General features: G+C 42.9%; 1 protein-coding gene and 1 pseudogene across 1 annotated transcript in view; both read right to left on the bottom strand.

Moving 5' to 3' along the window:
- NPAS2 (neuronal PAS domain protein 2) overlaps positions 1–26,721 on the bottom strand; it is a 98,788-nt gene that overhangs the window by 57,409 nt on the left and 14,658 nt on the right. The window contains exons 2-4 of the mRNA XM_024744027.1: positions 15,236–15,384; positions 7,701–7,792; positions 628–717 (exon numbers count right to left, since the gene is read on the bottom strand). Of these exons, the coding sequence (XP_024599795.1) occupies positions 628–717; positions 7,701–7,792; positions 15,236–15,384 (331 nt within the window). The remainder of the gene's footprint in view (positions 1–627; positions 718–7,700; positions 7,793–15,235; positions 15,385–26,721) is intronic.
- Positions 1,177–2,366, bottom strand: LOC112399060 (protein Njmu-R1 pseudogene; annotated as a pseudogene).

Below are 26,721 nucleotides of genomic sequence, written 5' to 3'. Positions count from 1 at the left end.
ACACACGGCACTCGCCCTTCTCCGCACCCCACCTGGCTCCCCGGGACAGGACGGCAGAGCCTGCCCTCCTGTCCAGACCCTCCTTGCTTCTCAAGTCCTTCCTGGTCCAACAACATCTTCCCAGAGTATCTCACTCCCCCCTCCCACCATCATCCCCGGCACTGAACCCTCACCACCAGCATGTGTCACAACCTACTGCATCTCAGTTACATCTCCAGCGACCCCCAAACCCCTTCTGTCCCCAGCCGTCTGGTGCACATCCCTCCACCAGCTCTCAGGGGGACCTTGTCTTTCTTTGCAGCTGTCTGTCAGCCTCCGTAAAGGCTCTGAGCTCTGCTAACTGTGCTGTAGGCTCACGGCTCCTGGGCGGTTTCTGGGGCACCGGAGGGTGAGGACCTGCACCACAGCCCCCGTTCCAGGTCTTGCTTGTTCCAGGATGACACAGGCCTTCACCCGCCTCCCTCAGGAAGCCTCCGAGGCTTGGCCTCGGCCTGGTGGAGGGCACTCCTTGACCCTCCTCACACACAGACTCCCGCACACCTGCAGCGCCCCGGCTCTGAGGTCTGAATGGCTCTCCAGGAAAGAGGATCACACGTACTGGCAAAGGCCATCAGAACAGAAACTCACCGGTAAATGCCCAAGGAGAGGCGTGATGCTGTCAGAAACGTAGAGGATGCTGCCGTCCGTCGTCACAGCGATGATGAAGCCGTCTAATGCCTGCGGAAAACACAACAGGTTGAAGGCTCCTCAGTCATGCTTTCATGGACGAGAGGGTCACCGAAGCCAAGGACCCCGGGTTAGGATGCCAACTTTATTTCGTAACCCTTCAAATATTTTCACAACTATCACGGTACTTTCCTGTCTGGCACACAAGGCGGTTTCTTACACAGAATTTGTCTAGCCCAGGCAAACTGCTTGCAAAGCACAAAAAGGCTTGGTGAAAAACGGGACCTACTGGTGTCATGAAACAGAATTTAGCCATGGAAACTACCTAACTAGTTGTTTTTTTTTTTTTTAAATGTCTAATCAGGCTTAATCCTAAAAGTACAAAATGAAAAAAATCTCGAATGTGTTTCAAATAATCTGAAATAGCAATCCTATGACAGTTATAACAACAGCAATTTCAAACACCAAGGCTTGCATAACTTCACAATACAATCATCTCAAAACATGTGATCAAAAACTTTGGGCAGGAGTTTCTTTCATAAATCCTTTGAGGATAGCTACCACGCTTTCGGCTTTGGGCATTTCTTCGTGTTCCACTATAACGACCTCCAGAAGGATATCTCCACTACCACAGTTCTTTAGGAACACGAAACACTGAAACAAAGCATAATGATTCATTTCAGCCTGCCAGAGAAATCTCTTCAAATTATCTGCGTCTTGTCTGGCTGGCCTTTAGTTTAAAGTTCTCCAGGACTTGCCGAAAAAGAAAAGGGTTACCTCCGTCAGCACCATTCAAAAAAGCCTGCATTCCATCCTCACAAGACCAGTTGCTTCCTGCGCCGTGGAACTGAGGCTGGGAGCTACTAGCGTCGATGATCACGGACTTACGCTGCTTCTCCGTGGAGACCATGCACAGAGACGTCACGGTGCCTTCGTGAATAAGGCCTTGGAGACTGGCCACACTCAGAAGCCTGAGAATGTCTCTTTTTGCTTTTTCATCTGATTCTTTAACCTCAACAGGAGTATAACTCAGAGCAGCATGTAGCAGAAAGGTAAGCTTCTTCTGAAAGAGATGAGCCACCCTTTGGATTGGGCATACAGCATCCTCAAAACAGCTGCTCGGGTAGGACTGTATGCGGCTCTCCCCACCCCTTTCCTCACAGTTCCTGCTATTTTTCAGCCCTTGAATAGACTTGTCCAATTCAAGCCTGAAAAGCTCAAGTCCTTTTTCAGACCCTCCTAAAAAGCAGACCAGATACTCAAGAGTTATGTTCGGAGTCCGTCGTTGCTGTTTAGTGAAGCAGTTTTTCTTGTGGAAAAGGCGGTAGTAACAACTGACTCTGTAACCTGGAGTTCTCAGCTCCACTCATGCAACACTACCCAGCCCTTCAAAGACTGCCCCCTTAGACGCTTAGCGATGAAACTGCGCGGCTCTGCCTCCACTTCAGAGGGTAGATTTGTATCCGCCAAGGAGAGGCTGAAATCATCACCGGAGGGAGTTTCTGCATCTGTGCCACTTGGGCTTCCACCATCACTGTCCGCTCGCTGCTGTGCCAATCTGCTTCCACGGTAGCTGCAGACACAGTAGTGGCTGCTGGGCAGTGGCTTAAGTCTCCGCTCCTCGGTGGGGCCGCCCTCCTCGCTGCTCTCTCGCTCCCCCCCTCACCTCCATCCAGCGATTCCTGCAAGGAGGGGAGCATGGCGGCGGCCTCTGAACGGCCCTGTACCTAAGTGGTTTTAATGATAAGCGTACCTTTGGGCCGAATCAGAACTATCACAGTGACCCATTAAAAGCTGTCAGTGATATTTTACAGTCCTTGTCCTACCCCCAATAACACTCTGAGTTCACTGGTAAACATTCACTAAAGGATAGCAGACCTCACAGAGGTGTTAGAGAAAAGAACAACTGTGCCTGCTGGTTGGCGTAGACCTCCGCTTACATCCATTGCCATACAAAGACCTCCTGAAGGAAGTGTTCGTAAAGAACATTCACGTGAATCCACCAAAGTGAAAGGTAAGGACCGATGGGGAAGTGCTGTGTAACTCAACCAGATCCATGAGAACAGCTGTCCCTCGGTATCCGTGGGGGACTGGTCCCAGGACCCCCGCAGACACCAAAATCCACGAATGCTTAAGTCCCTGAGAGTTGCCCCCATATCCTTGGGCTCTACATTCTCAGATTCAACCAACCTCGGATGCGGAACCCACAGACACGGAGGGTCAACTGTATTTCAAAATAACCGGAAAATTCATCTGTTTAGAAGTTTTTACTGAGTGCCTGCTCCATGCTAGATGCACTGCTCTGGGTGCCCATGAGAGAAGAGATACAGGCCGTCCGTGTTATCTCACAGACTCACTGTTTTGTTTTCAGATTCCTTATCAGGTGCTCACGACGCTCTCATAAGACACACGAGAAAGGTGATTTCTAAAATTCAGACTCTATTCAGCAGAGAATGGGGTCATCCTGGCAACTGGCTCTATGGGCACAGTGATGAGATGGAGGAGATTAAAAACAAAGTCCACCTCCCCAGAAACAAATGTTTGAGGACGCAATACGCTCACGCAGACCATCCCTGTAAACTATCACTGTTGCCTCACTGACTGTATTGTTAAAATAGCATCTGCAAATACGGGAATTTTTCCGCTTTGGGGGAAAAAAAACCCAAACTGAAATATGTGCTTAGAAAGTTCTGGAAACATTCTGTATGCACTCAGCTATATCCTCCTAGGGTGTTACTGAGATCTGCACAGCCAAAGGGCACGGATTCCTTCAGGGTAGGAGGGTGTGGCCAAGTGCACGGCAGCAGTAAGCGGAAATAGTCCAGTAAGTGTGCAGAGAAGGGCACCCACCATCACCACGCACCAAAGTGGGAAAGAGTTCTTTTCACCAGGAAGATTAACATGTGGGTCATTTACCGTTTAACACTTACGTACTGCAGGATTTAAGACTGAAAAATATATTGAAGCACGTTTCTTAAGTGGACCTCATCCTCTTGGAATTTATCTGTGGTTTTCAACTGGGAACAACTTTGCCCCCCTGGGGATATCTGGCAATGTCTGGAGACATTTTTGCTTGCCAATTCTGGGGTGGGTGCTCCTGGCAGCTAGTGGGTAGAGGCCAAGGATGCTTTGAAACCTCCCATCTACAACACACAGGATGTCCCTACAACAAAGAATTATCAGGTCCGAAATGCCGAGAGCGCTGAGCTGGAGAGATCCTGGATCAGATTTATGGCTCATGGTGAACACAGAGGTACATCCTACTGAACTTTATTTCTTTTTCCCTTAAGTATTTTTCTAAATTAAAAAAAAAATCATAGTAGCAGTGCTCCTGGAAGTGAATTTTTTTTGAACAGGTGGAGGCACCGTTGATGACGTCAGCTGGACCATTTTAGAAAAAGTAGATTAGAATATAGGGAAAAGCAGCAACAACATAAATTCTCTTCTTGCACAGGGAGCCCATGCCCTCTTGAAGTTGTAAAGCGAGTGGGTGTTAAAGAGCTGAAGATATTTATAGATGGAAGATAACGCCCGTCGGCGTTTTCCGTCAAATGCACAAGAATTACACCGAGTCACTGCTTTGAGAATGCTCGCGATGGTTGTGGAAGTCCCACCCGCAGCGTTTGAGAGGGACTCAATAGAACGTGACTGAAGAGCGATGTGCCCCTCTTATTGCAATGGGAACTTTGGCAGGAGCTTCAGGGACGCCAGAGATACCGTAACGGCCCGAGTTTCATACCTGCCGCACACCAGAAGGAAATGAAACCACCCCTTTCTGCCCATTCCTGGCTCTGACAGAATGTTTTTTGTCTTCTCTGGGACAACATCTGGGCTAAGAGATGGCTGTAGCTTTTCTGAACAAAATTCAGAAATTCCACACACTCCCTAGTTGCCAGTCAGTAAGAGCTTTCCCTTTTTTGAGTTTACTTGTTCCAACGCTTATAGCCACCATCTTGGCCAGTTTACACTCAACCAGCTTGGCTGGTCTGCGACCAAGTCATTTTGTTCTTTCAAATTCCATAACTGTATGAGTTCTCATGGAGTCTGGTTTGGGGCTCTTCTGGGAGAAGAGGGAAGAAGGAGGGATTCATATCCAGACGGCACCCGCAGTGCAGTTCCCTGGGGCCTGATGGGTTCTGTCCTGGGTTTCATCTTCATTTAGAAAGGAACCTCCTGGTTATGAAGACATGGCATCTGATCCTCATGCTCCCTGAAATGGCTCTGAACAAAGGAGGGGGATATGCAGCTGGAATGGGACCCACACTATGGAGAAGTTGCATCTTGGAAAATGAGAGCATCGTCCTGTGGGAACCATCATGGGGAAGGTACAGGAGGCTCCCGTCACCCATCACCCGGCCTGTGTCTACTGAGGGGCAAGAGGGTAGAAGAGGAGCCGCAACAGTCAGAGATAAGTCAAAAGTTCTAGTCGGTGGGTTTCCCATATGCCTCAAAGATGCAATTCACCCAGAAGGTCCACTTGCTGTATAGGCTTAATTTTGGGGTCCAATTCACTCATCTAGCATGATTTCCTTTAGACTGGCTTTAGGGAGTCTACACTGGGAGCAGAAGAAAGTGCATAGAGCATACCCATACAAATCTAAAATCTTTTTTTTCTAGAAATTTCCGTCTCCTAAGTCTCAGTTCAGCCCCAATTTTTGTCTTTAAAATAAAGTCTGTCATGAGAGGCAAAGAAGGACACTACATAATGATCAAGGAATCAATCCAAGAAGATACAACGATTGTAAACATATATGCACCCAACATAGGAGCACCTCAATACATAAGGCAAATGTTGACACACAGAAAAGGAGAAATTGACAGTAACACAGTAATAGCGGGGGACTTTAACACCTCACTTACATCAACGGATCAGCCATACAGAAAATCAATAAGGAAACACAGGCCTTAAATGGCATATTAGACCAGATGGACCTAATTGATATTTATAGAGTATTCCATCTGAAAGCAGAGAATACACATTCTTTTCAAGTGCACATGGAACATTCTCCAGGTCAGATCACATGCTGGGCCACAAAGCAAGCCTCGGTAAATTCAAGGAAACTGAAATCCTATCAAGCATCGTTTCTGACCATAACGTTATGAGATTAGAAATCAGCTACAAGGAAAAAAAAAAAAACTGCAAAAAACACAAACACGTGTTTTGGAGGCTAAACAATATGCTACTAAACAACCAATGGATCACTGAAAAAATCAAAGGGGAAATCAAAAAATACCTAAAGACAAATGAAAACACGATGACCTAAAACCTACGGGATGCGGCAAAAGCAGTTCTAAGAGGGAAGTTTACGGCGATGCAAGCTTACCTCAGGAAACAAGAAAAATCTCAAATAAACAACCTAACCTTACACCTAAAGCAACTAGAGAAAGAACAAACATGACCCAAAGTTAGCGGAAGGAAAGAAATCATAAAGATGAGAGCAGAAATAAATGAAATAGAGACTAAGAAAACAATAGAAAAGATAAGTGAAAACTAAAAGCTGGTATTTTGAAAAGATAAACCAAATTGATAAGCCTTTAGCCAGACTCAGCAAGTAAAAAAGGGAGAGGGCCCAAATCAGTAAAATTAGAAATGAAAAAGGAGAAGTTACAACCAACACTACAGAAATACAAATGACCATAAGAGACTACTGCAAGCAACTATTATACACTGTTAACCTTATAAAAGTCCTGTTCCCTCAAGTACTTTTGGTACCCTGAAACTCCTCGCGGCGGGGGGAAAGTTGTGCTACAGACTTTTTAAGAGGGTTATATGCTAGAGGGTTATGTGTCTTAATTACTTTCCCCTAAGAATTAAAAGATAAAATGATTTCTGTGAAGTAGCATAATGATGCATTAATTCAACATGGTATTTCACAAGCTCCTCTAAATTTAACGTACTTAAAATGCATTTGCTTCTGGAGAAAGTTCTGTATTTTCTTTAAATATAGTTCACACGCAGATTTAAGTATCTTTCATTTCATGCAAATGTACATTAATGCTTTTATATTTCATAATATTTGGACATCTTCATTCTGGCATTTTCTTACTCCAGTAACTTTCTGTTTTCTGCACAGTTAATCTATGTAAATTAACGTTTACATCAGTCTTATATAGGCACATAAGATGAGATCTAGACAGACAGATTCCCAAAGAGCCATTCTCTAAAACCCTGCCAGGAACCACAGACACAGCCAGTGTCTAACTTCCTCTGGCTGAACCCATCCATCCCAGGTTTCTTCTTCTAATTCAAGGGCCCAGACATGCCATGTCTGGGGCTTTCTCTCTGTCCACCGTTGTATCCGAACACTCCCAGTCTCATCCCCAGTTCAGAAGTCAGCACCATCTAGATGTTTTTGCAGTGACTTATCCTCATCTGTACTGAGAAGTTTCACCCATAGAGAAACACGATGTTGAAGAAGGCCAGGCACTCAGATTGGTCAGATTCCCTCAAATCCAGCCCAGCAGATGGGCGTGGGCCCTTAACTGTCCGGAGGAAGAAATGTGAGCATCCTTCTTGGCACAGAGAGACCACGTGCTGGGTGGGGAGACATAGTCACGTATGGCTGATATCCACCCGTCACGTTGATGGAATGGGAGATCAAGTTAAAAGCATTATTTTAAAAGAAGACTTTGGCTTTCAAAATGTGTCCTACTAAGGGAAAAATATATAATTGCTGCATTATATTCTACATAAACACAGGGCAGAGACGTGATCCCCTCACTCTCCCTACCTCCAAATCTGTTCCTGCCTGGCTCCCCAACTAGGTATCCTCTGGTTGGGAGATGTGAGTGGGCTGGCAGTCACCATGGCAACGGTACACACTTGCATTGAGTTTGGGGATTCTCGCTTCTACTGCCCAATTCGGTAGCCAAAACATAAGCGAGGGCAGGCAGATTTTTCCAGAGTCTATCTGTTCCCAGCCCTCTTTGCAGGGTCAAGAACGGTTGTTTACTTTGGGCACAGGGTCTTATCTGGAGCAAGCAGCTACATTTTAATTTGCAACCCGTTAAGCTAATTGGAAAGTGCATTTCACCTCCAACATCAGCTGGGTGAATTCTTCATTACTGAGGAATGAAGGCTTCCAGTCCTGCTGAATGTCACAGATTTCCGTTTGCGCTGAGACTTCTAAAAAAAAAAAAAAAGCATAAACAAGCTTTTAGATGGGAAGGCACCTAGAAATTGGAATTAACAGATGAAGCACACATTATTTCTATGTGATTTTGTGTAAATGTGTAGTTTAATGAAAGAAGCTGATATAAGGACATAGGTTACTCTGATTTCTGAGGACTGGGTGCTTTGGATACAATGGGCTTAAAAACACCTCTTGACGTTTTCACACCCCTTTAATGAGGCTTCTGTGAGGAGAGAACCCCACCCTCTGCACTGGGTGTAGTGCCTACAATTAGCAGGTGGTACCATGCCCTTGAATTTCTACATGACAAAGCCCATCAGCGGCTGGAGTTATGTGGTTGCCACCTCTCAAGGCAACAGGAACGAGGACAGGGATGGAGGGTCACATCCTTAAGCTGCTTCTTCATGGTCAAGGTGAAACAAAACGCTTTAGTGAGCTGGTATTTTCAAAATTCCAGAAACATCTTAGGTGCGTAGCATCTAACCTACTGTGTCTGTACAGATTGTAATGTATTTTTCAGCATTTCCAGTTCCTGAAGTATAATGTGCTATACGAAAACATGTTACTTAGTTGCTTTTAAGGCCAGAATTTACTCTTCCCAAAACTTTTTTGGGTTAATCTGTACTTTGCCCGTTTCAAGTAACTACGTTGTTTGGAAGACGTGTTTCATATTTGTGAATTTAATAGACATTGGTCTACACAGGACTCCTTAAACACTCTAGCTCTCCTGCCCTTTTGTCTTTTCTTTATCGTAGTTGATGGAAATTGGTTTTTACTATTCATGACTTAGAATAATTTCCTTCTGCTTCACAACTCGGTAACTTCATGTAAATTCTTAGGATTTTTGTCAAGTTCGGGAAAACACCAATCAAGTTTCTTTCCTATAAAAACTGTAAGATTTCAGGGCATTTCACTTTTTTTTGGTTTACTGACTAATCTTCAAACCTCTTTTTTGTTTTTTAATTTTTATATAATTTTTAAAGGTTACTTTCCATTTACAGTTATTATAAAATATTGGCTCTATGCCCTGTGTTGTACAATACGTCCTGGAGCCTATCTCACACCCAATAGTTTGTGCCTCTCAATCCCCCAGCCCTGTATTGTCTACCCCCTCCCACCGCCACTGGTAACCACTAGTTTGTTCTCTATAGCTGTGAATCTGCTTCTTTTTTGTTACATTCGCTAGTTTGTTGTATTTTTTAGATTCTACATATAAGTGATAGCACACAGTATTTGTCTTTCTCTGTCTGACTTATTTCGCTTAGCATAATGCCCTCCAAGTCCATCCATGTTGCTGCAAATGACATTATTTCGCTCTTTTTTATGGCTGAGTAATATTCCACTGTATATATGTACCATATCTTCTTTACCCATTCAAGTGTCGTTGAACACTTAGGTTGTTTCCATGTCTGGCTTCTGCCTTTCTGAAAGAGGGTGCTTTATTAATAAAATATCTCTTATAAGATTATTACAGGGAGCTCAAATGCTATACTGAATATGTTTGTTTTTCCTTCAGTTTATCCTCCATCTTTAACCAATGTTTTGCTCCACTTCATGCAGTAAGAGGTTTCTTTAGGGGTTATTTTCTTGGTGCTGAGAAAAACCCACGTAGCTATGATTTATCTCTTTACCTCGGAGAGAATCATATTCTGTTCAACAACCTCCTAGAAAATGCAAATTGTCCAGGCAGATAATCTATAAACTTAAACGAGGAGGGACATTGAAAGGCCTTCTCCTTTGACGCTGTGTTGTTGGTAGTTTCTCCGCAGGGAGTTTGGTGAGTTCATCCTGACATCTGAGTGAATGGATGTGAGTGAATGAAAGTGGTCACTGCTGAAAGAAGACGCTGTGAAGGGTGAGTTACACGTGTGACTCTGTAAACCTCCCCGAGCTCAGTCACCCCGCATTCCCTGCGGGGAGGAGATCTCCCTTCTTGATTTCTGAAAGAATATTTGCTGCTCTTGCATACAACTGAAGTTTTGTCTTTCATGATTTGAAAGGAGCACAAAAGAGCCACTAACAGCCTTGGTCACTGGACACAGGAAGAAACCCAGGAAAGGCAACCGTGGTGGACAGGTCGTCAGCCAACAGCACTGAAGGGCCACCAGCGGGGACCAGTGTGGGGACCCCTCTCAGCTGATGCCACTGTGGCCACAGGCTGTGCCCAGCGAAAGGCATCCTGGGAAGCAGAGGCCAGGCGCTACACACACATCTGGGCCAGTTATCGTTCTGGGGTCCCCACTGAGCCAAAGAGGAGAGGGTGAAACTCCCAGTTCCTCAGATCAATGACTGCGACCCTTTTACCACTTAGAAAAGAGATGGACTTGCGGCTATGCTTATCAACGAACCCATAAATACCCTCCCCCTTTTCCCAACACATACGCTCTTCTATAAAATTCCTCTGACCATCAGGATGAAACTGTAGGTTAATCGTTTGTCTAGGAGAACAGTCTTTCTGGCAGCCCAAATCTGATATAGACAAGGACCATCCAACTTACGTTTCTTTTAGATCATTCAGAACGACTAGATACTTTCCATAGCAACAGCATAATCCTGAAAGCTGCCATTTCATTCACTTTGATTTTCAATAATCTGATTACAGCCCTTGCAAGTTAAGGCTCCATCCACAGCACGTTAAAAAATATACAGATAAAATGTCTCCGAGCAAGTTAAACTGGGAAATCGAATTCAGTGTTATAATCACATCTCTACTGGCATTTTACGGGAACAATATTACAAGCTATAGGTGACAGGGCAGGATTAGCAAAGCGATATCGTCAGAGTGGTTTCTAAACAGCAAGGGAAGCACAACCATCGGGGAGCAATTTTGCAGGGGAACATTGCAATCAGAAGCGGAACCCCCAAAGTCTACCAGAGTTTAAGTTGTACTTGTGCCCTAGAACGTTCACCTCCCAACAGCTCATGCTACGCATGAACAAGCAGGTACGACTTTAGGTTATATACGGTCAAGGAGGAGTCTGGAAAATGGGGCAGAAAATAGGCTGGATGGGGTAACTGTCACCCTGTCCAACAGGGACATTTCTCCTTGTTCTGCCGCCATCTCCACTCCACCCCCGCTCACTAAGGCAGACGTACGGAAGGGGCAAGGATGAAGACTAGAATTTGATGTTGGGAGAAAGTGACACCGAATCAGCTGAGACTCGCACAGGCAGAGGAAAGCGCACAGGTCAGCCTGGTCTCGTAGAAGTAACGTTTCCACGGGTGTGGATAAGGCTGCCCAATATGCCTTGTTATCTACATAGTTTAGGGGTTTCTCTCCTGTAACAGATCCTGATGACACAACAGTTCCCTACAGAGAAACACGGTCAGATTCTCATTTTGAGTTGGATTACTCCAAAGAGAAAACGTATGCACTCCAGGATCAAGGCGTATCTCCCAGGCTGAGAAAATAGGGATGCTTGCCAGATTATTGAGGAAAGAGCTAAATAATTATAACGACTACCTGCACCTCATCATCATGCCTGACGTATCACGTGGTCCACCTTCAGCGTGAAGGCAGAAAGTACATCTAAATCCACAGTTCTTAACCCTGGCTGCATGCTGGAACCACGTGGGCAGCTTTAAAAATACTGATGCTTAGGCCTGACCCAGGGGTGAGCTGGTAAAAGGATCTCCACACCCACAAGAGTAGTGTTTGCCTGTTTTTAAGGTGTAAATTCTCAGACCCTGACTTGATGTCAACTGGCTTGGAAAACTCTTGAAAATTTAACAATCACCTTTTGCAAGCTGGTTTGAGCCGGCTCCAGCTCACAACCTGGGTTCCACCCCTAGAAATTCTGAGGTGTTGGCCTGTGAGGTGTGACCCAGTTACATGTATTTTTAAAAGCTCCTCAGGTGATTCTAAGGGACCACCAAGAGTGAGAGCCAGTAGTCTAAATGGCCACACTAATAAACAGCTATAGTGTAGCTATGATGTCTCTATCTATAAGAGTCCCATAAATCACGTCTTGTGGAGAAGCAGTACGGTGTAATGTTAAAAACTTGGGCTCTGGAGACAGAATGCCTGGTTTAGATTCTGTACCTTCCTGGCTGTCTGATAATAGTGGCTGAACATCTCTGTGCCTTGGCTGCCTCATCTGTGAAAAGGTACCAACCCAAAGGGTCACTGTAAGGCTCAGATGAGATGCACTCCAGTGAGTCGCTCTATGGAGCCCTTAGACCAATGCCTGCCTGGCTCGAGGTGAGCCCCGAATTAATGCTAACCATGCTGTCCTCCACCCCATTGCAGATGCTTGCGGAGTTCATGTCCATTTGGATTATAAGTTAAGTTACTGTTTGTTTTTTGCTTTAATCTAAATTTTGGTCCAACCATTATGTTTCTCAACGAAATCTGTCTTGGATTTTCTATTTTCTTTTGAATGTGGAATAAGGATGAGGGAGATCTGGGGTTGATCCTGGTTGCATTTCAGGGGGCTGTGTGGAGTAGGCCTTAGTCTTAAGAAAAAGGTGAGATGGACACAGGCACTCCTGGTGGTAGGAGGCTGCATTTCTGCTGACGGATCCTTTCCAGGTCCCAGATTTGACAATTCTGTAATTTCACAGTGGACAGAGCCCAACATAAATGCCACACTGATGAACTTGATCTCAGCTGTCCTATTTCTCGGTGGCACTGACCTAGTTTGAGTAATTTGCACACAATATCTTGGTAATCAAACCAACCTGCCCTTTCATTTAGCTAAATCATCATTTAGGAAATATAACCATTCTGCTTAAATTATTGGGGGCAATCAACTATCGCTGCAATCCTTTATTCTTGTTCCCGGCTTGACTGTTCTTCCCCGACTTTTAACAAAAGCAATTAACATATTCTTTACTCTCCCCTGGGCAGCTTTGGGGTAAAAAAGGAGATATATCATTACTGTCACATTTGTAATAGGCATACACAATCATTACAGAAATAATAAAAGAATAACAAGTATAATGAAACTTTCTAGTGTCCCAGCTGTGCCCTCTTCCATGAAATCATCTTGTCTAGGAAAATGTTCAGTGAAGGAGAAGCATCACGGTAAGCACAGATCTGCAATTATCTCCTCAGTAATGTGACATTTCTGACTTTAATATGTTTGGTGTCATGGCTAAGGAAAAAAAAAAAAAAGAATTCTGTTCTTGCTTGTTAGTAGCTCCTGAACCCTCCCCTCACTCTTCAGTTTTTTTGTACCATCCACAGGGGAGCAGTAGTGCAGGGTGGGCCGTGCTAAGAGGTAAAAGGGTTGGAAGGAGAGTAAAATGGAGGCAGGATGATTTGAGAAAGACATAAGTCCAAGGATGGATTCAAGTAATAAGTTCACATAACGGAATACTAGGTACCAATGAAAATGAATTAGCCATTGCACTGGAAGAACACAGATTAGTCACACAAACATCACGTTCATAATGCATGATTTCATCTGAGTAAGGGCCCAACAGACGAAACCAATCTCTGGTATTAGAAGTCAGCCAGAGAATACCTTTGGGGAAAGCAGAGGTAAATAGGAAGGGGCAACTATTGGGGAAGCTTCTATTTCTTGACCTGGGTGTTGGCTTCCTGGCTGTATTCACTCTGTCATAACTAATTCAACTGTACAGTTATGATCTGTATTTTCTGTATGAGTGTTATACCTTTATAAAGTATTGAAAAGTTAAATAAAAAGAGTGGAGTGCTGGAATAACTAGATAGTCACATGTAAAAGGATGAATTTTGACTCCCTACTTTACTTCATATACAAAAAATTAAGTCAACGTGGATCAAATATCTAAATGTTTAACCTATGGCTTATATCTAACTGCTTAAATTATAGCTTAAAATTATAAAACTATTACAGGAAAATATAGATTTAAACCTTCATGACCTTCATCGACAATAGTTTCTTAGATATGATACCTAAAGCACAAGAAACCACCACCACCACCAAGAAGATAAATTGGATATCATCAAACTTAAAACTTTCCCATGTCAAAGGACATCATTAAGAAAGTGAAAAGACAACCCCCAGAATGAGGAATGTATTTGCAAATTATATATCTGATAAGGGTCTAGTATCCAGAAATCTTACAACTCAACAGCAAAAACATAAATAATCCAATTAAAAATGGGCAAAGGATTTGAATAGACAGTCTCTAAAGAAGACATACAAATTTGCCATGTGCCAGTAAGCCCATGAAAAGCTCAACATCATTAGATATTAGGGAAATGGAAATCAAAACCACAATGAAATATCACTTCTTATCAACCAGGAAGGCTATAATAAACACACACACACACAATCAGACAATAACAAGTGTTGGTGAGGATGTGGAGAAACTGGAATCTTCATCCATTGCTGCTGGGAATGTAAAAATGGTACCACTGCTATGGCAGACAGCCTGGCAGTTTCTCAAAAATTTAAACACCAAGTTACCATTCGACCAAGCAATTCCACTCCTAGGTACACCCAAGAGAACTGAAAATATATATCCACTCAAAAACTTGTATAGGAATGTTCACAGCAGCATCATTTAACAGCCAAAAAAGTGAAAATAGCCCAAATACCTGTCAACTGGTAAACAGGTAAGTGAAGTGGCATATCCTCACAACAGAATATTATTTGGCCATAAAAAGAGATGAGACACAGACACTCGCTAAAATAAGGATGCTAAGTGAAAGAAGCCAGAAACGAAAGACCACGTATTGTATGATTCCATTTGTATGCGATGCCCAGAACAGGCAAACCTATAGAGACAGAAAGTATTCAATAGATCAGTGGTTGCCAAGACTTGGAGGGAGGGTGGAAATGGGAAGTGACTGCTAGTGGGGTACAGGGTTTCTCTGGGGGATGATAAAATTAGATAGTGTCTCTGGTTGCACAACCTTTTAGTATACTAAAAGCCAGAGAACTATAGATTTTAAAGTAGTGAATTTCATGCTATGTGAGTTACATCTCAATTTAAAAATGGATTTGATATTAAGTCCATTAATTACTTTTGATTACTTTTTTCCATGGTATTAATCTTTTCCTTCTACCTAAACTCTTTGGTAGAAGGCCAAAGAGTTTAGGGGCGGTGGCGGCAATGGATGGAGACACCAGTGCCGTCTGATCCACTGGAAAATGAATACCTGGGCGTGGCAGGGCTGTACGAAAAGGCTTGCTCCAGACATTTTTAATCAAGATGCTTCCATTGTTAGTGCCGCCCTGCTTGGGTTGGGTGCGACCTGCGAGTCTGCTCTGGATTCCCTCCTCTGGCTGAGAAAGCAATTTGGGAGGTGAGTGTCCTGTCCCAAACCTGCTGGAGACAGGGTTTTTCTAGAGGGTGGAGTGCCTTGGAAAGAGGAAACCTATGACGGAGGAGATCGGGTTTGCTGGGGAGAGAGAACCAAGCAGGAAGACCAACTTGATGGAGTCATCGCCAAATGGAAATGGCAGGAACAGAGCAAAAACGGAGAGAAGCGTAACCATTACCGTTGTGTTTCTGCAGGAATCCGATGACCTTCTCCAGCACGGTGGTCTTGTCCATCTTCCGCGTGTTGCCAGGCAGCATGGAGCTGAGCTCTTTGATGAGAACATTGAACTGGTCCCGACGCTTCTTCTCAGACTTGTTTCGAGAAGCTCTGTCAACGCAAAATACACAGGTTACTGGAACATTCCACTTCTGGAAGCCTTCCTTACGGGACGGAGGCACTGTCGGTCAGAGTGTGTTCTGCTGAGATCATCGCATCAAAACTTTTCAAGGAAAGAAACGTGCACCATATTTCCGAGCTGAGTAACAGGGACAGAAAAAATGTTACGCTAGGCTCCTGGCCACAGAGAGAGACAGGATCGGTGAGTCACGACTCAGATGCAAAATCTTACAGATCGGCTCTGTGGCCAGATGCTCTGACTCCAGAGAACAAATGACATGCTGATTATCAAGATAAACAGCCCCGAGGGGCTTGCTCTGACAGTCTGTCCTCAGGCCCAAACCAGGTCCCCTCCAACCCAGAGCGCCTAGCCCCTGATGCCAAGTCACGAGGGATAACCAGGCATCCTGAGTGTCCAGTAGAGAGCCAGTGCCACCCAGGGCACACGTCCTGCCCACTGCCCCAGAGCTCATCACCCTGTTGGGGGGTCCAGGCACACCCCACACAAAACCACCTACAAGCCATGCATGGTTCAGAGGCAACGCGACAGGGACTGCATGTGACAAGCTGCTAAATGTTGCTGAGCCCTTTTAAAAATGACATGGTGGAAACATCAGTGCATGTTACTAAGTGAACGAGCTAATCTGCAACGACTGCACACTCGAGGACTCCAACTCTATGATGTTCTGGAAAAGACAAAGCCATGGCGACAGTAAAAAGATCAGCGGCTGCCAGGGCCTGAGGTGGTGGGGGAATGAACAGGTGGACACAGGGGATTTTTAGGGCTGTGAAACTGTTCTACATGATACTATAATGGCAGATGTGTGTCATATATTTGGCCAAACCCAGAGAATGTACAACCCCAAGAGTGAACCCTAAAGTAGACTACGGTCTTTGTGGGACAATGATGTGTCAATGTAGCTTCATAAGTTGCAGCAAATGGACCAGGCGTGTTGGTGGCGTGTTTGTAATCGGGAAGGCTGTGCATATATAGCGACAGAGAGCATATGGAAAATCTCTGTACCTTCCACTCAGTTTTGCTGGGAACTTAAAACTGCTCTAAAAATAGAGTTTTTTTTTTTTTTTTTAAAATGACACACTACACTGCATGCCTACAGAAGAGATCAAAGTGGAGCTGCTCAGTTTGAGGGGAAGGGATCTGCTCTGAGCCACTGAGGCACTGAGGCAGCCCAGGATCCCAGGAACTCGGATAGGAAATCACGGCTGCAGGGGCTGCTCTCCTAGACAAGGGACCAACCCGCCCCCCATAGCCTGAAGAAGCCTGAGAAGCTGTGGCACCCCAGAGGCCTTGATCCTTAGACACACCACAGGCCAACAGCCAGCTTACTCAAAGCTGATCCAGGGCCGGGAAAGCTGACCCACCCCTCCCAAATTCACCCCAGATGGATTCGTTCCAGAAAGTCAGCTCACCGAGACACAGCAAGGGCCACAGCTGCAGGGTCCATTGAACTTGCTGGTCCAGGCCCCCTGGGGCCCAGGGTCAAGGTGCCTGGAGCAGCAAATCACCCACCAGGAGGCCACTGGCCAATGCGTGGTCAGGACAGGACGCTGGCGGCTTGTGACAACTCAGCAGCTTCCCCTCAGAGGGATTCACCTCCCCTAGGGTAGGTACCAATATCCACAGGTGTCAGTATCACCATAGATTCAGCTTCCCCAAACAGCCCTTAGAAACAGAGGCACACCCCCCAAACACCCTTTCCCTTGATGCTGTGATGGCCGCAACCATTCCGCTTGTCACTGCCTAACCGCACACGACCTGTCTTGGTTTCAACCCACCCGTATACAAGTCATCTTTTGCTGATTTCGTCTCAGTTTGGAGGGGTTCCTGATAACAGCTGAGGTAATTCTTCACAGCTCACCTAAGGCGTGTGGTAGCTACCCTTACCTAAGGGTCTCTTCCTTTTCCTGACCTTTCCCTCCTTCCTCTCTCTCCTTGGATTTCCGGGAGGACCCGAAATCCTCAAGGCATTTCTACAAAGACCTCCCTCCTAGGCTAGTCACTATCTTCAAGTACACTCTCTCCCAATCTCTCCCACAGTCTGACTGCAGGTGTAGCAGTAAGATGCCAAGGTGCCTTTGTGCCAGTCCAAGGTAAAAAGCATACTGTTCAAACACATGGGAGAGAAGAAAGGAACCTTTTAACTTTCTGAGTGACTGTCTATGCATTATAAATAATTTTTTGGCCTAGATTTGAAGAGTGACATGCAACCTCCTTAGTCAAAAAAAGCTCTGTTCCTGTCCTAGTTTGCCCATTATAAATTATTGGTGAGCAGATAACACCCAGCTCATTATGACTCTGTTCTCTTCTTCAGTGGGTATAATGACAATGAACACAGCCTGGCAGAGACAATGATGAAGGCTCATATCATTAGTGACAGGAACACAAGCTTGTTTCTGTCAGCCTCCGCCCGGGACACATGACGGTGCCCACTGGAAATTGGTCAGTGTCAGCTGAATCCACAGCTCTGAGCCAAGAAGGAAAAAAAAAAAAGCCTTAAATGACCTTATTTCTGATAAGGAGGTCTGGCTCGGCAGGCCCCGAGACCACCATGCCCTAAGGCACTGGGAAAACAGGTTGAAAGACACTTAAACAATCAGCCTTTGGGTTTGTTTTTTCCTTTAAGGCATTATTTATGTTCAGTGAAACTCATCCGTTTTATGGGCGCAGTTTGATGAATCTTGGTAACTGTGGAACCACCACCAAAATTGAGCTGTGAAGTAGCTCCTCCATCCTAAAAGGTTTTCTCCTGCATCTTTGCTGTTGATCTCCCCTGGACCACAGCCCCGGGAAACCACTGGTCTGCTGTCACTGTAGTTTTGTCTTTTCGAGGATTTCATATAAATGGAATCAGACAGCACAGAATCTTTTTTTTTTTTTTTTTTGCGGTACACGGGCCTCTCACTGTTGTGGTCTCTCCCGTTGCGGAGCACAGGCTCCGGACGCACAGGCTCAGCGGCCACGGCTCACGGGCCCAGCCGCTCCGCGGCATGTGGGATCTTCCCGGACCGGGGCACGAACCCGTGTCTCCCGCATCGGCAGGCGGACCCCCCAACCACTGCGCCACCAGGGAAGCCCAGCACAGAATCTGACTTTTATTTAGCATAACGTTTCGGCGATTCATCCATGCTGTTGCATATATTAATACTTCATTCCTTTTGACTGCTGACTAGTATTCAATTGGGCTGTTTCTACTTCGGGGGTATTAAGAATAATGCTGCTCTTATTATACAACACAGGGAATAAAGCCAATGTTGTGGAATAATTGTAAATGGAAAGTAACCTTTAAAATTTGTATAAAAATTAAAAAAAATAATAACACTGCTCTGAGTATTCATTTCCTTGTCTTTGTGCAGACACAGGGGTAAGTACAAAGGTATGAAACTGCTGGGTCATATCATAAGAGTATGTTTAACATTGTAGCGTAGGACCGTACAGTTATACAAAATGGCTGTCCTGTTTCTGCTTTTCCACCTGCAACGTATGAGAGTTCCTGTTGCTCCACATCCTTGCAAACACTTGGCATTGTCAGTCTTTCTTCACTTTAGCCACTGTAGCGTTATCTCATTGTGGTTTTAATTGGCATTTTTCTCATGATGAGTGAGGTCAGCATCTTTTCACATGCTTAACCCTCTTTCGTATATCTTCTTTTGGGAAGTTTCTGTTCAAATCTTCTGCCCATTTTTCAACTGGGTTGTTTGTCTTCTTTTTATTGAGTTTAAGAGAGAGAAAAAAAGAGAGAGGAGGTCCAGGAGGAAGGGAAGGTGTGTGTGTGTGTTTTAAGCATACATTGATACAAGCCTCAGCCTTTGACTTTGAATGCAGGGCTCAAAGAGCTCCAGGTTATCTTTTCCGATGTCTCCCACGGGACACTGGTGACATAGATAACACTTGCTGGGCACTTAACTATGTAATAGCACTATTTTAACTGCCCTACATGTATTCATTCCTTTAATCCTCACAATGACCCTTGCAGGTAGGTACTGTTATCATTCCCATTTCACAGGTGAAGCTGAGGCACTGAGAGGCTGTATAACTCCTGACGTCACAGGACTAGGAAGTGGTGGAGAAGGCCAACTCAGGTGCCCATGCTATGGAGCACTGCACTCTCCCACCTCCTTCTACAACTCCCTCATTCTCTCCACATCTGTAACCCCTGGAAGCCCCAGTTCTGTTCTCCATCATTGTGTTCTCTTCTTGAGAATGTCACATAAACAGAATCAGACAGCATGTAAACTTATGAGCTGGCTTCTACCCAGCGCGATGCCTTTGAGGTTCGTCCAAGTTGCTGCACCTACCAACACCTTCCCCTTCTCATGGCTGAGTAGTTTTCTACTGCATGGATGTAACACAGCTGGCTTATCCATTCAGCTGCTGAAGGAGATCTGGGTTGTTTCCCATTTTCGTTCATAAGTAGAGATGCTGTAAACATTTGTGTACAGGTTTTTGTGTGAACATAAGTGGTCAGTTCTCTGAAGGAACCTGGGAGTAGGATGGCTGGATCACGTGGAAAGTGTATGTTTAACTTTCTAAGAAACCGCCAGACTGTTTTCCAGGGTGGCGGTACCATTTTCTCTCTTGCTAGCGATGTAGAAGTGATCCAGATGTTCCACATCCTCAAGGGGAGTTAGTATTGTCAGTACTTTTTATTTTAGCTCATCTAAGAGATGTGCAGTGCTATCTCATTGGGCTTTCATTTGCATTTTTCTAATCGCTAATGATGTTGAACATCTTTTCATGTGCTTTTATGCCATCTGTATATCCTCTTTGGTGAAGCATCCGTTCATGCCCTTCGGCATTTTAAAATGGGGCTGTTTGTTTCCTTACTGTTGAGGTTTGAGAGTTCGTTATATATGCTGATACAATCGTTTGTCAGACATGTGATTTGTCAATATTTTTCCAGCTTGCCTTTTCATTCTCTTAATAAGTGTCTTTCACGGAGTAAAAGTTTTAAATTTTGATGAAGCCCAAGTTAACCATTTTTTGCTTTTTATGGATTGTGCTTTGGTGTCAGATCTAAGAACCCTTGGCCTAACCTCAGGCCACGAAGATTTTCTCCTGTGTTTTCTTCTAGGAGTTTTACACATTTTACCTTCAGACTTATGATCCATTTTGAGTTATTTTTATAACATGTAAGGTTTAGGTGAAAGTTTGTTTGCATATGGCTGGCTGTCCAGTTGTTCCAACTCCACTTTTCTGAAATGACATTTCTACACTGAATTACCTTTGCACCTTTGTAAAAAATCAATTGGTCAACTTTATGTGATTCAGTTTCTGGATTATCTATTCTCTGTTTGTTCCAGGGATATGTGGAGCTTTCCCTCCACCAGTACCATACTGTGCAATTACTGTAGTTTTATATAAGTCTTAAAATTAATAATGTGATTCCTCCAACTTTATTCTTTTTCAAAATTATTTTGACCATTCTAGTGCTTATACCTTTAAATTAAATTTAAAAAGTTATTTTATACTGGAGTATGGTTGATTTCCAATGTTGTGTTAGTTTCAGGTGTACAGCAAAGGGATTCAGTTACACACATACATGTATCTATTCTCTTTAAGATTCTTTTCCCATATAGGATATTGCAGAGTAATGAGTAGGGTTCCCTATGCTATATAATAGGTCCATGTTGATTATCTATTTTATATATAGAAGTGTGTATATGTTAATCCCAATCTCCTAATTTATCCCTCCCCTCCACCTTTCCCCTTTGGTGACCATAAATTTGTTTTCTAAGTCTGTGAGTCTGTTTCTATTTTGTAAATAAGTTCATTTGTATCATTTTTTTCCCAGTTTCCACATATAATTGATATTATATTGTCTTCCTCTGTCTGACTTACTTCACTTAGTATGATCATCTCTAGGTCCATCCATGTCGCTGCAAATGGCAGTGTTTCATTCTTCTTGAATTTGGCCTTTCTGGTGCCTATGCCTTTCCATTACATTTTACAAGGAACTTGTTTTTATCTACAAAGAGTTCTGCTGGGATTTTGATTGGAATTCTTTTAAATCAATGGACCAATTCGGGGAAAACTGATATCTTTACTCTGTTGAGTCTTCCAATACATAAATACATTGTCTTTCCATTTACTGAGGTCTTCATTGATTTCTGTTATGAGCATTTTGCAGTTTTTACATACATATTTCACACGTTTTATTAGATTTATACCTAAGTATTTCATTTTTGGCGACTGATTATAAATTATGTTTTTAATATCAGTTTCTAATAGTTTTCATAGCTAACCTATAGAAAGATGATTGATTTGTGTGTTTTAACTTTGTATTCTGTGACCTTGCTAAATTCACTTATTAGTTATAGGAGCTTTTTTTTTTTGGTAAGTCTCTCCGGATGTTCTATATACACAATTATGTCGTCTGTGAATAAGGAATGTGTTGTTTCTTCTCTTTCCAGTCAATATGCCTTTGATTTCTTTTACTGTCTCATTACTCTGGTTAGAACTAGCAGCGTGATATTGAATAAAAGTCCTGAGAGCAGATAATTTCACCTTGTTTACCATTCTAGGGGGAAAACATTCAGTCTTTTGCCATTAAGTATATTAGCCATAGGTTTTATGTAAATGCCCTTATGCCTTTTATGTAAATGCATAAATAGGAGGAAATTCCCTCCTACTCCTGGTTTGCTGAGAGTTTATATCATGAATAGAAGTTGAATTTTGTCAAATTCCTTTTCTGCATCAATTAATATAATCGTGGTTTGGTTTTTCTTCCATAGCTTTCAAACCTGGTGGGTTACACTGATACACTGATTGGTTTTCAAATATTGTATAGCCTTATTTTCCCTGGATAAAACTCTGCTTGGTCATGATGTATTCGATAGGCAGATAGACAGATACAGATAGACAGATGGACATGATTTGCTAATGCTTGGTTGAGGATTTCTGCATCTATGTTCATGAAGAATATTGGTCCATAGTTTTCTTTTCTTGTACTGTCTTTTTCTGGGTAATGCTGATCTCACAAAATAAGTTGGGAAGTATTTCCTCCCCTGGAGGAGACTGTGTAAAATTGGTGATAATTCTTCTTTTAATGATTGACAGAATTCATCAGTGGAACCATGTGGGTATGGAGATTTCTTTTTCACAAGATTTTAAACTACAAATTCAATTTCCTTATTAGTTACAGGATTCTAGGCTTTCTATTTCTTCTTCTATGAGTTTTGGTAGTTTATAGTTTTTGAGTAATTGGTTCCTCCCATCTAAGTTGTTGAACTTATAAAGGTTCCGTTGTTCAAAGAATTCCCTTATGGTCCTTTTAATGTCTTAAGGGTGGTGCAGTGACATCTCCTCTATAAAATTCCTGCTATTGGTAATTTATGTCTTCTTTTTTTGTCATTCTTGCAATAGGCTTACCAATTTTACTGATTTTTTAAAAATCACCTTTTGGTTTCACTGATTTTTCCCTATTATTTTTGTTTTCACTCTTATTGATTTCTGCTCTTATATCTATAATTTCCATTCTTCTTGTTTTGAGCTTACTCTGCTCTTTCGTTTCTAGTTTCTTACAGCTTAAGAAAGCTTAAGTTCAGGGAAGCTTAAGTTCTTGATTTAAGACCTTTTCTCTTTTCTATTATGAACATTTAATGCTATAGCTTTCCCTCTCTAAGCGCTGCTTTAGAGGCAACCCACAGATTTTGCTATGTTATAATTTTACTCTTGTTCAGTTCAAAATACTTTCTAATATTCCTTGAGACTTCCTCTTTGACCCTTGGATTACTTCGAAATGTATTGTCAAAAAAGTGCTATCTTTTCCCCCCCCACACTATATTTCTGTTTCTAATTTAATTTCAGTTCATTAGACTTTTTTACATTTGTTTTGTGAAGAAGGATTTGATTTACCTTATTGAACGTTCAACGTGTACTTGAAAATAATGTGTATTCTGCTACTGTTGGGTGGAGTTTTCTACAAATGTCAAGCATATCTTTTTGGTATATAGTATTTTTTAATTCTTCTATATCCTTACTGAATTTCTATCTACTAGTTCTATTACTGAGAAAGGCATATTAAATTCTTGTCACAGTTCTTTAGGTTGTGCTTTATGTATTTCGAAGCCCTGTTGTTAGGTGTATACACATATAGAATTGTTATGTGTTCTTAGTATACTGACTATCATTGTGTAATATCACTCTTTATTCCTGGCAATCTTCTTTGCTATGAAGTACACTTTATTTTATAGTATTTTATAGCCACTCTGGCTTTCTTTTAATTAATTTATGTGGTATATCATTTTCCACAGTTTGACTTTTAACCTATCTATATCATCATATATAAAGTGAATGTCATGTCATTTTAAAAAATCCATTCTGAAGATCTGTCTTTTAGTTGGCATGTTTAGGCCATTGCATTTAATGTAATTATTTATATGTTTGGATTTAGGTATACCATCTGTTTCCTGTTTTTTCACTTTTTGTTTGTTCATTTGTTTTTTTGTTGTTCCTGTTTCTCCTTTCCTGCCTTCTTTTGGGTTTATTCCCTTTTAATTTATCTAACCCATGCAGCTACAGTCAATCTTTGACAAAGGAGGCAAGAATATACAAAGGGAAAAAACATTCTCTTCAGCAAGGAGTGCTGGGAAAGTTGGACCGCCGCTTGTAAATCAATGAAGTTAGAACAAACCCTCACACCATACACAAAAATAAACTCAAATGGCTTAATGACTTAAACATAAAACATGACACCATAAAACTCCTAGAAGAGATCATAGGCAAAACATTCTCTGACATAAATCATGCTAATGATTTCTTAGGTCAGTCTCCCAAGGCAATAGAAATAAAAACAAAAACAAATGGAACCTAATCAAACTTACAAGTTTTTGCACAGCAAAGGAAACCATAAAGAAGATGCAAAGACAACCTACAGAATGGGAGAAAATATTTGCAAATGATGCAACTGACAAGGGCTTAATTTCCAAAGTATACAAACAGCTCATACAACTCAACAACAAAAAAAACAAACAACCCAATCAAAAAATAGGCAGAAGACCTAAATAGACATTTCTCCAAAGAAGAAATACAGGTGGCCAATAGGCACGTGAAAAGATGCTCAACATCACTAATTATTAGAGAAATGCAAATCAAAGCTACAAGGGACCACCTCATACCAGTCAGAATGGCCATCATCAAAAAGTCTACAAATAACAAATACTGGAGAAGGTGTGGAGTAAAGGGAACCCTCCTACACTGTTGGTGGGAATATAAGTTGGTGCAGCCACTGTGGAAAACAATATGGGGGTTCCTCAGAAAACTAAAAATAGAATTACCATATGATCCAGCAATCCCACTCGTGGGCATATATCCAGACAAAACTATAATTCAAAATGATACATGCACCCCTATGTTCACAGCAGCACTATTCACAATAGCCAAGACATGGCAACAACCTAAATGTCCACTGACAGGTGAATGGTTAAAGAAGATGTGGTACATATACACAATGGAATACTACTCAGCCATAAAAAAGAATGAAATAATGCCATTTGCAGCAACACGGATACAATTAGAGATTATCATATTAAGTGAAGTAAGTCAGACAAAGACAAATACCATATGATACCACTTATATGGGAAATCTAAAATATGACACAAATGAACCCATCTACGAAACAGAAACAAACTCCTAGACACAGAGAACAGAGTGGTGGTTGCCAAGGGGGAAGGTGTTGGGGGAGAGATGGTTGGAGTTGGCAGAAGTAAGCTTTTATATATATGATGGATAAACAACAAGGTCCTACTGTGTAGCACAGGCACCTATATACAATATCCTATGATACACCATAATGGAAAAGAATATTAAAAAAAGGAATGTATATATATATATGTATAAATGAGTCACTTTGCTGTACAGCAGTAATTAACACAACATTGTAAATCAACTATACCTCAATTAAAAAGATAAATATCTACTGTGTTTTTATTTACTATATATCTTTGCATAGTTTTTAGTAATTAAGGATTATAATAGAAAAACATCTTTTCAGGGCCTACTTAGAATATTTTGCCATTTCAAGTGGAATGTGGAAACTTTACTCCTAATAATTCCCTTTACCCTCCCCGTCTTTATATTGCAGTTATGTTACATACGCTGAATCAGATCTACACGTGCCAAATCAGATCTACACGCGCTGAATCACATCTACAGGTGATGAATCAGATCTACATACGCTGAATCAGATCAGATTACTTTTTTCCCCAAATGTCAGACTATCTATTAATATTATATTTAGGCAAATATTTACCATTTCTGTTACTCTTCCTATTTCATAACCCAAGTTTCCATCTGGTATCACTGCCTTTCTGTTAAAAAAGAAATCCTTTAGCAATTCTTTCAGAGCAGGTCTCTTGATAAGCTTTTTTAGGTTTCCTGCATTTGAGAATATCTTCATTTACCTTCATTTCTGAAGGATATTTTCAATGGATATATAATTCCGGGCTAATGGTTCTTTTCTTTTGACATTTAAAAAATATCCTGCCGCTACTAGATGAGAAATCCATGGTGCGATGGAGGAGCTTCAAGATGGCGGAAGAGTAAGACGCGGAGATCACCTTCCTCCCCACAAATACACCAGAAATACATCTACACGTGGAACAACTCCTACAGAACACCTACTGAACGCTGGCAGAAGACCTCAGACCTCCCAAAAGGCAAGAAACTCCCCACGTACCTGGGTAGGGCAAAAAAACAAAGAATAAACAGAGACAAAAGGATAGGGACGGGACCTGCACCAGTGGGAGGGAGCTGTGAAGGAGGAAAGGTTTCCACACAGTAGGAAGCCCCTTCGCGGGCAGAGACTGTGGGTGGCGGAGGGGGAAGCTTCGGGGCCACGAACGAGAGCGCGGCCACAGGGGTGCAAACAGCAAAGCGGAGAGATTCCCGCACAGAGGATCGGTGCCGACCGGCACTCACCAGCCCCAGAGGCTTGTCTGCTCATCCGCCGGGGCAGGCGGGGCTGGGAGCTGAGGCTCGGGCTTCAGTCGGATGCAGGGAGAGGGCTGGGGTTGGCGGTGTGAACACAGCCTGCAGGGGGTTAGTGCACTATAGCTAGCCGCGAGGGAGTCCGGGGAAAAGTCTGGACCTGCCGAAGAGGCAAGAGACTCTTTCTTCCCTCTTTGTTTCCTGGTGCACGAGGAGAGGGGATTCAGAACACTGCTTAAAGGAGCTCCAGAAACGGGCGCGAGCCGCGGCTAACAGTGCAGACCCCAGAGACGGGCATGAGACGCTAGGGCTGCTGCTGCCGCCCCCAAGAAGCCTGTGTGCGAGCACAGGTCACTCTCCACACCTCCCTTCCGGGGAG

This window comes from Neophocaena asiaeorientalis, unplaced genomic scaffold (genome assembly GCF_003031525.2).
Source record: "Neophocaena asiaeorientalis asiaeorientalis breed wild unplaced genomic scaffold, Neophocaena_asiaeorientalis_V1.1 scaffold114, whole genome shotgun sequence".
Taxonomy (NCBI): domain Eukaryota; kingdom Metazoa; phylum Chordata; class Mammalia; order Artiodactyla; family Phocoenidae; genus Neophocaena; species Neophocaena asiaeorientalis.
This window is presented reverse-complemented; position numbering and strand designations above follow the sequence as displayed.